This window comes from Alosa pseudoharengus, unplaced genomic scaffold (genome assembly GCF_046254945.1).
Source record: "Alosa pseudoharengus isolate Yale_2024_CS ecotype anadromous, Long Island Sound unplaced genomic scaffold, YU_APseudo_1.1 YU_APseudo_1.1_scf_9, whole genome shotgun sequence".
NCBI classification, from domain to species: Eukaryota; Metazoa; Chordata; class Actinopteri; order Clupeiformes; family Clupeidae; genus Alosa; species Alosa pseudoharengus.
Genome location: NW_027468881.1, coordinates 30,894,579 through 30,904,670, shown reverse-complemented (window position 1 = coordinate 30,904,670; position 10,092 = coordinate 30,894,579). Strand labels below are relative to the sequence as shown.

At 41.5% G+C, this 10,092-nt stretch overlaps 1 protein-coding gene across 1 annotated transcript; it reads left to right on the top strand.

Moving 5' to 3' along the window:
* Positions 1 to 4,015: 4,015 nt before the first annotated feature.
* Positions 4,016 to 10,071, top strand: gss (glutathione synthetase). Its single transcript, XM_076275855.1, has 13 exons — positions 4,016 to 4,211; positions 4,520 to 4,730; positions 5,214 to 5,359; positions 5,938 to 6,013; positions 6,222 to 6,361; positions 6,792 to 6,908; positions 7,110 to 7,190; positions 7,389 to 7,466; positions 7,598 to 7,667; positions 7,972 to 8,166; positions 8,552 to 8,633; positions 8,797 to 8,986; positions 9,313 to 10,071. Exons 2-13 carry the CDS (start codon positions 4,596 to 4,598, stop codon positions 9,434 to 9,436), a joined length of 1,434 nt encoding a protein of 477 aa, XP_076131970.1. The 5' UTR covers positions 4,016 to 4,211; positions 4,520 to 4,595; the 3' UTR covers positions 9,437 to 10,071.
* The last annotated feature ends 21 nt before the right edge of the window (positions 10,072 to 10,092 follow it).

Below are 10,092 nucleotides of genomic sequence, written 5' to 3'. Positions count from 1 at the left end.
ACCTACCAGAGTCGCCTAAAATAGATGAGAATACAACTCCCATTCCTAATAGCCCACATTCCAATCAGAGATAGACACGGTGTCTGCCAAGGGCCTATGGGTTAAGAGCCTTAGAACCTCTAGGAACACCAGAAAATGGCTGCCCTCCTAAGGTACTAGTTTATTACATCTCTATACATGGGACATCAGATTTCTATGGGGCTAATGTGGATGTGCACTTTTAAATCTGTCACATCAGTTACGAGGGAGACACGTGAAACACATTTGTGAGGATCTTTATAGATATGCACAAGGAACATGTTAGGGTAAAATGTCAAGGGAATTGAAAGCACAACGATTTGAATAGAAAGTTAAGAATATTATCAGAATACTAATGAACTGTAAAATGATGTTAGGAACATTATCAAAATCCTAATAAACTCCAGTTGCATGGATTAGTTTAGCACAGCTAAAACGAGTCACAGTTTTATCTAACTCCCATGCTCTTCTTGTTTGGGTTATGGGGAAATATGACTGGCTACACTGTGCAAAATGCATTAACTGATCTGGCTCTCAATTTTCTGATAAACTATACACCCCCCAAAAAAAGTGAACACAACATTTACTACACCGCATGCTGCATAAAACACACTACTCATGCTCATCTGGCCACTGATGTTCTGGACAGTTGATCTCATCTCATGGTCCAGTTATAGGAATCACCAACCTGTGTCACAATTTTGGCACATTCACTGCTCTGAATGCCAGCGGGCTTATCTCCTAAAACAGAGACCCAGAATTATTTAACCCCATATTTACATAGCCATGGGATGGGATTAAAATACAGCAATAGTGCCGGACTGATCAAATCTTTCCATCTACTCTTGCCATCTCAATCCAATCACATGATTATGTTCAGTTTGTTAAACAGTGGCCAGATAGGAGCTGCTGTTTGGAGTGATGTGTTTGAATGGAAAGCCCTCTCTCCCACTGCCATGTACATATGAATCTAGGATGGGGCTTAATTCCAGCATACTTTGGCAGTAATTTGTCTTCTCTTTCATGACAGACAACTCACTGTGACTGATATGAAACAGACTACTGGGGCCAATTTTGGTGCATGCCACACTCCTTCACACTTCAAATCTACCCTGTACTCCTCCCTGTCAGCAAACTCAACAAGTGAACAAAACAAAGATAATCAGTCATTTAGCAACTTGTTGAAGTGAAATACCAGTTGTATTACTCCCCTAGCTCCAGACTCTGTCCTGCCTGCGTTGTGTCAGATCTGATCTCAGTCCCTTTAGTCCTAGCCCTCCCAGAGTCCCCGCACCCATATGTGCACACACACAGACACACAATCTATCTCTCTCTCACACACACACACACACACAGACACACACACACTCTATCTATCTCTCTCTCTCTCACACACACACACACACACACACTATCTCTCTCTCTCTCTCTCTCTCTCTCACACACACACACAAACACACGCACAAACACAAACACACACACACACACACACACGCTGATATGAGCACCTACAGCTGTCTTTCTATTTTAGAGCACGTTTTGACAGCGACATATCTCTTCAACCCCCTCCCCAAACCCTGACGCCTGAACCAGAACAATAGCCACACGCTCACGTAAACATTTTAAACTTAGAAACCAGGCAGACTATGATACACTACCGCCATGCCTCCACAATCCCACTGTTGCCACTTGGTAAGCTCAGGAAAGACGGACAGGGTTAACAAGGCCTTGGGCCCACACCAGCTTAACAAACAAAAGATGGATTAACCTCCTCAACATGGTCCTGAATTGTGTTTTTATTCAGTTGTTTTATCATCCCCTTTAATTTAACGTCTTCATTTATACAAAAGCCTTTAGTATAATGGTAGCTTCATTGTACTTTGTCAGAATTAATTTATATATTCCTAATTAAAAGTTTTGAACTGACAGTTTGAACAGTTTTTCAGTTTATAGTAAATACTGTTCTGTTTGTCATTAACCACTACTCATTACCTATAACAATACATTTCATTTGATCCTTATATGTCTTATAAAATTGTAACTTGATTTTCTTAAGCTACAGTATTTGATGAGGTCACACACATGCTTGTGCCTTGGCTGTAAACATCCCTTCTGGCTCTGACAATGTTAACAGCCATTTGCTGTTGTCTTTCCACGAATGCACAGAGGGGATGAGGCAATAGGAAAAGCAACTGGAGCTCCGACCTGGAGGAGAGATTTGGGGCAGTCTGGCTAGTGCCAGTCGAGGAGTCGGCTTGAAGTGCTCCAATATCTCTGTTAACCATGACCAGCATTCCACAGGGACACCGCATCAAAGAGCCAGGGAATTCTGGGATTGTTTGAGCCTCTGTCTCCGGCTCACTCCAAGGGCCCCAATGGGACAGGCTCACACCTGTCTCCCGTGGCAACTGGTCGGGCCGGCAGAGACATCTCTCTTGGATGCGTGCACTAGTCAAGCACTTTAACGGAACCGGTGTGCATTTGTGAAAACAACAACTGTACACACACATAAAAAAAGACAGGATGGCTGTGCAATCCAAAACAATCCGTAACCCGTAAACCAAGTGTCAAAGATAAAGTAGTTTAAATTGTTGAGTATTCCTTCAGTATAGCACGTGTAGGCCTACTTGTGTCTGTTTATCACTGCATTCGTGGGATCACATTAAAAGCCATCAGTATGGGATATCCTTCGACAAGATCTTTCCCGCCAATAAACCCATGTCAGCTGATGACTTTATAGTCTGGCTGCTTGGTGGTGGCTACGGAGACATCCAGCTGGCTTAAGATGCCAACTCTCGGCAGCTCCTTGTTCCTTCCTCTGTCCCCTTCCACCATCCCCATATATGACCCACAGGGGTCAGTGGGGTTGGAACTGTTTGTGTTGTGCTTGGCAATAAGAGATACTCGAGAATCCTGTCAAGTGCCCCCACTGGCATCAGGCCAAGCACTTGAGCAACCCTTCGGTGTCCTGCCACACCGTGTTGTGGTGCGGCCTGGTCACAGACCCCCTCTAGGAGGACATCAAGACTCAACGTTCAGTGCTGTGTGCCACGTGCCAGATCTTTAAAGCATTGTTTTGGAATAATGGCAATGGAGGTCACTGCCCTTAGGGGCATTTGTGGAAGACCTTGTGGAAGTAGTTATGACTGGTTTTACTCTAAAACCACATTTTATTTATGATGCATTGTAGTGTTAGTGTAGATGGATCCTAGACGTAATTTGAGAAATAAACTATTTCAAGAAAACCACTGATAATCGTACACATTAACACTGGGGAACCTTCTTGAGGGTCAGGGACAGGGTGTAAAGAGGCTATAGCAGTGCTGGTGTCTGTCTGGTGTTCTGTCTGGTGTGACAGAATTTCAGCAGGAGAAGCATCTGGTCCTCTGTCGCCATCTAAAGGACCACTTTCATAATTTGTGAATTAGGCCTGGCAATGTAGACGGACACCAAACGTCTTTATTATTAGCCTAGGCTACTTCCCATTTCACTTTCATTATCCTATGGACTATTATTCTATGAAACAAGAAATGTCCTCAGTGAATATGTCTCCATAAAGTAAAATGAGGGGATGGGTGACAGGGATGTCAATGCAGGTTGTGGACACACAAAGTGTATGTTTGACATGCTGATCAGACCTATCGTGCATGATCAAATGGTATGGAATATATTACTGAATGGGGTTAGATGAATTACGGCACTCTACAGGCCTTACCTGTTGGTTATCTCACATAACGTTATTTAGCCCGAATGCAAAGCTAACCTGTTTGGTAAAAGCGACCATTTCAAAGGACGTCTAGACTTTTTGTGATTTAGTTCTCACGCGTTGTCACAAGGAAGTCCTGGTATATTTTTCTCGCAGTTTAGATATCACTTTTTAACCTGCTCAGTAATTTGTATACTAGAATAAATAAGACTTGTCTCTTTAAAATTGCGTCATTATTCCTTCCTGTTTCCGGGTTCGAATGTCTTGCCATTCATTGGCTGTCGTGTTAAACCGAAACCTTCATTCACAAATGCTGCTGCGGATTGAAATCCCAGGGATCATACTGGACTCCTGCACTGCAAATTTATTTTCACGGAGTGTAACTGGTGTTAATTCACTTCAAACTAATTAAACATTGTTCTGTGGCGATACAAAACACAGCTGAAGGGTCGAGGAGAAAGCACACCTTGCACGAGACAGGAGCCAGGTATGAAATGCTTATCATGTGATATTTGTCTGTTTTCATTGGATACAACTTAGATGTTTAAGTAACTTTAACATAATTCAATCTTGATGTTCATAGCCTCAAGAGATCAAACGTTAGACAGTCAGTGGTTACAGTGAAACTGCAACGTTTGAAAGTATGGATGCTTATTCTAGTCATTCGCCGTAGGCATAACTTCATAGTACACTCGTTTAGTGACTTGTCATGGTGACTGTTTTAATCTGCTTCTCACCTGTGCACACTATGTCTACAAGACATTCCAGTTCTAACATGTCATTCGTCCGTTGCAGAACTGGCCAGCAGCACTAATTCCTGCGAACGCATTCGCAAGGGGATATCAACTCATTTTGCCTCCTTTTTGGGATCATGGCCACCCCAGGGATTCCCGAGCACGTACTGAGAAATGAATTTCTAATTAAGAAACTCGAGGAGATAGCAAAAGATGCTGCTCTTATGAATGGAATCTTAATGCGGACGAAAGAAACACCCAATGCCTCGGAGGTATGTTTGGAAAAGCCTCATCTAATCCTTTCTGGTTTCAGTTATGGAAGAATTGCATGTGTAGAAAGCTGTCACTGTTTCTCAGCAGAATATTACAATGATGGTGGACTATTTTTAAGTGTTGAAATCAGAGATGAGTGAAAAACACGATTTCCACATAAAAAGTCATAGACACATATCCTCTGAAACAAAGTATGTTCCTAGATTTTAGCTCCATTAACAACAAAACAACAAATTAGGAAAAGCAGTGGATTAGTGCTCTGCTACCCATGCAGGCGTTATGAATACACAGACACGCCTGGAATTTTACACCACTGTTTTGTCCCTGGATTAAGGGCCATTTATTCCGTCCCGATGGGCAGCTGGAACATGCTGTCTTCTGAGAGCCTAAAACCATGTGTGTGTGTGTGAATGTTTGTGGATACCTTATTGTTTATTGCCAATAAAATCTTTCTCTCTCTCTCTGTAAATGTTGGGTTGCAGGTGGTAGGCTTCGCTCCTTTCACGCTCTTCCCCTCTCCAGTTCCTAGAGCGCTCTTCCAGCAGGCCTTGGCTGTGCAGGTGCATTTCAATCTCTTGGTGGACAAGATCAGCCAGAATCCAGACTTCCTGGAGGAGGCTCTCGCAAGGTACGGGGCGATACATTCTGTAGGTTTACTATACAGACCAAACGGATCTTATGAGAGCTTATTATTGGAGAGTATGGCTGAAGGTGGTGATGGCAATTTTTGCTACAGCAGTGTAAGAAACTAAATCAACGATGGTGGTCAATCAAAGACCCGATCTCCTTGTAGTTCAGACACAAAGAAGTCTAAGATTATTATACCCCGATATCCAGGGTGCGATTTGTAGGGGGGGATGGTGAGGATTTCCCCCCCTCTGGTTTTCCTATCCCTACCTCTGCTAAATTATTTTTATTGTCGGGGGGGACAACATTTATCCCCCTCTGCCCCTCATATCGATTCATGCTACTTCATATTTAGTAAAGCGTCCTTTACAAATTTATTCAAAATCATCCCCCCCTCTGGTTTTTACACAAATCGCACCCTGCCGATATCACTTAAACAATGATTTATGTAACTTTTGTAAAATGAATGCATGTGAGACTGGTATAAGATTAATAATAATTAAGTCTGTGATTATACATTATATGTTGGTAATAAGATTAGTTCTTACATTGCTTTTTATTTTCCCTTTTTTTAAACAGTACAATCAAAGTGGATGAATTTACGGCAAAGCTATTCAACATACATAAACAGGTTCTTAAAGAGGGCCATGCTCAGGTAATAAAGAAAAAAAAAATCATGTTTTAAATGCTGACTTCATACAGGTGTTTCTAAACTTGTACTGCACGTGTATTGTTAGCGATTTAATAGTGCCTGGTGCTTCTTATTAGGAGTTTGCCATTGTTTTTATGTCAGCTGTCCAATGCTGTTGAATGACCTCCTCTATTACAAACATAAAGATCTATTGTTTTTTTTTCTCCACAAGTCAATTGTCCTTGGTCTTAATCGGTCAGACTACATGCTGGACCAAGGTGAAGATGGTGGGACATCCCTGAAACAGATAGAGATCAACACTATTGCTGCAAGCTTTGGTGGTCTCTCCTCACGTACACCAGATGTTCATCGGTATGGTCATAAAATGTATTTGAAAAAAAAAAAAACTTGACAGTATCGACATAAGAGTGACATGACACTGTCATGAACACATGACACTGTCACGACACATGAAACATAACCTCTAACCCTAATCCTAACCCTAACCGTAAACCTAACCCTAATCCTAATCCTAACTTGTTTTGACAAAAACCAAATGTCACTTAATAACAGAAGCGTTATGTCATAAACGTGTATGACTTGTTTATGACTCTTTCATGACAGTGTCATTTCACTCTTATGTCGATACTGTCAAGTAAAGTGTAACCAAAACTTCTAAATAAATCAAGTGATTTTCTGGAAAGCACTTTATGCCTCTGAAATTGCTGTTTTTCGGTCTCAGTTTTAAATATAATGTTTTTGAATGTGGATGTGATGATGCATGTCTGTGTTCATTCTCTAGGCACATTCTTAAGGTGGCAGATCGACTGGATGAGCGGGAGAAAATCCTTGACAACAACCCTGCAGCAGGACTAGCAAAGGGGTTAACCAAAGCCTGGGAGCTTTATGGTTCAGGAAAGTGAGTTTGAAAGAAAGGCGTATTTTCTTGATATCCATAAGAGATATTTCAGATGATCAGATATCAGATGAACATCATATCAGATGAACCTCTGTCCGATTGTTGTCAGGGTTTCAGAAATGAAAGACGCTACTGCCATACTAAAATCAGCTGATTTGGTATGATGGTAAATAATTCACAAATATGAATATTTCATTACAGAGCCGTTGTCATGTTTTTAGTGGAAGATGTCCAGAGGAACATCTTTGATCATCGTTATGTAGAGAATGAACTTTGGAGCAGGTAAATAAGTTTATGTAATCATAGTATGCTTTTGTACTGAAATCACTAAGATCTTATTTCATTCAGTATGAGGCTGTAGTTAAGTAAACTTTAAAGTAGACATCTCTAAATGTAGTAAAGTTAACAGTAAAGTTAACATTTCTAAATTGGTGACAACATTGATTTGCTGTTGATTTTTCTATACATCTGCTTGCATAGAAATATCCCTGTCATCCGACGACAGTTTGAGGATGTGTCCAAAACTGGGTCTTTGGATCAGAATAAGAGACTATTTGTGTAAGTATTCATGTGATATCAACAGAGTGTTTTGCCTGCACTGCTTAAATGTATTGTTAACTATTTGTTAACTAATTGTTAACCAGTTGTAAACCAATTGAAACCAATTGTTAACCCATTTATACTCTTAGTGATGGAAAAGAAGTGGCGGTTGTGTACTTCCGGAATGGATACATGCCTCAGAACTACACTAGTCCACAGGTCTGGATAGAAATGTTCAACTTTTGTTCAATTGTTATAGTTGACATAGAGAGCCGAGAGTATTGATGCGCAAAGCTTTTGGTTGTCTATGACGTCCATTTGTTTCAGTTAGTAAACTCAACAGTAAACAGTAAACAATATGCTGCGGTGTCTGATTTAATTACACCTATAGCTATCTTTATAATGTTTGTGATCTCATGTAATAGATATGATAGATACGCATGTGAACAGTATCTTTTGTTATATGGGATTTCTGGCTGCTTGCTGGTGGTGTACTCATGCAACTTGCTCCACTGTCTTGCAGAGCTGGGACGTGCGTCTGATGATGGAGAGGTCGCTGGCGGTGAAGTGTCCTGACATTGGCACCCATCTGGCCGGCACCAAGAAGGTGCAGCAGGAGCTGGCCCGCCCCGGGGTGCTGGAGCGCTTCTTTCCAGACCAGCCGGATGTCGTGGCCCAGATCAGAGCCACCTTTGCTGGACTCTACACTCTTGACGTGGTCAGGAAACACCTCTCTCAAAAGTGTTTTCTTTTTATCTGTCTGTGTGTAATGTGCATGTGTGGTTAGTTTGTGCCTTGGCCTTAAGGTTTTGTTAATGATTTTACAGTTTTCAAAAAAAAAAAAAGGATTCTTCAAAATAGGGTTTTTAAAAAAAAAAAAAAAAAGAAATGTCTCACTATAATGGAGTGGGATCTGCCTGTGGGCTGTTTTAAAAAAGTGGAGCCACCCAAACAGGAAGTACTAGTATGACTGCCTTAGCTCAAACCTCATTCGGTTATAGACTGAAATATCAGAAGTTTTTACCTCAGCTAACATATTTCACCTAAACTTGTCTAGTTCGTGATTTAAAGTACCTTCTTTTCCCCCTTGAAATCTCCTGCAGGGAGCAGAAGGAGACAAGACTGTTGCCATGGCTTTGGCCAAACCTGACCATTATGTCCTGAAACCCCAAAGAGAAGGAGGAGGTGAGACTCAACAGATTTCTCCAGATTTCTCAACACGTCTAGAAAAAGCACAAGGATCCTAAGTTTGATCCACCATGCCCACCATACCTTTCTACCTCTACTGTGTTGATGTGTATATCCAGACTTTCAATGTCCCGGGGTGGGTCTCTTTTGTAATTCAAAGGAAACAACATTTACGGCCAAGAAATATGTCAGGTGTTGGAGGGCATGACGGAGGGCTCCGAGAGGACAGCCTACATCCTGATGGACAAGATCCGACCCTGCCCGGTCCAGAATTACCTGCTCAGGCCTGGTGCGACCCTCAAACTCTGCACATGCCTGAGTGAACTGGGGGTCTTTGGGGCGTATGTCAGGTAAACACAACACAACAGGGAAACTCCATGAAGAGGTTATATATATTTATAGGTTTTTATTTAGGCTTTATTCTTTTTTTTTCTCGTTAGTAGTGCTGCCTCTTTACTTCAGCGCTGTCTCTTTACCCTGGCCCTTTACTACCTACTTTCCATACAATAATGAATGAGTCTGAATGAATGAGTTTGGAATATACAATTTATTTTGTGACTATCACAGCTAATAACTGCTGAATATAGACGAGTATTATGGCCTCTGTCCTCGAGGCCGTGCCCACCTGGGTCAATCTGGGTCATGTTTCATGTTTCATCTGTTTTTTTTCCTGCAGACAGGGGAAGGAGATGGTGATGAATGAGTGTGTGGGTCACCTACTGAGGACCAAGAGCTCTGAGCACGACGATGGAGGGGTGGCTGCTGGCGTGGCCGTGCTGGACAATCCTCTGTTGGTGTGAGAGCGCCCCCTGCTGGAGTCAGGTGGCAGGGTGAAGGCTCAAACACACGCACACACACACTCACTCACTCACTCACTCACTCACACACACGCACACACACACACACACACACACAGACACACACAGAAAGATGAGGGGATGAGCAAAGAGACCCTCACAAAAGACTAGCCTCAAATGGACCGATTGATACGCTCTTCTTTGATGTGAGTTAACTGAATTAACTGAAGTGGTCATCCAAAGATGTGGTATTTTCTTATAGGTGTAGTCACAATATTTTTCTAATACAAGCAAATGGTTAATTTCTGTATCAGTGAATTTGCAGACAAGTGTGTTGGTTGCCAGAAGTGCACTTGTATTTGGAAATACTGTAGGTAATTCAGAAGTGTCCCAGATCTCTCTGAGTATGTATGCTCTTAAATGCACATTGCATTTTATTTTATTTATGAAATTATCTGTTTCTGTGGTAAATAGACCATCAGTCGCCAAAAATGTATAATTTATAATAGCCTATTGTAATTTTTTTTAAATAAAGTGTCATGCTGAAAGAGCTAAAAGCAAACTCTAAAGAGAACATATAGGCTATGTTAAGGATGTTGAAAAATACTATTAAACCATCATGAGCAGACATTTGTTGAGATGTTTGTGTTTGTCTGATA

Bases quoted from the DNA above. Each gene is read 5' to 3' on its own strand.
- gss (XM_076275855.1), top strand. From the start codon at position 4,596: ATGGCCACCCCAGGGATTCCCGAGCACGTACTGAGAAATGAATTTCTA. The intron at 6,362-6,791 runs GTATGGTCATAA...TTCATTCTCTAG, and splicing joins CGTACACCAGATGTTCATCG to GCACATTCTTAAGGTGGCAG. The intron at 7,191-7,388 runs GTAAATAAGTTT...CTGCTTGCATAG, and splicing joins GAGAATGAACTTTGGAGCAG to AAATATCCCTGTCATCCGAC.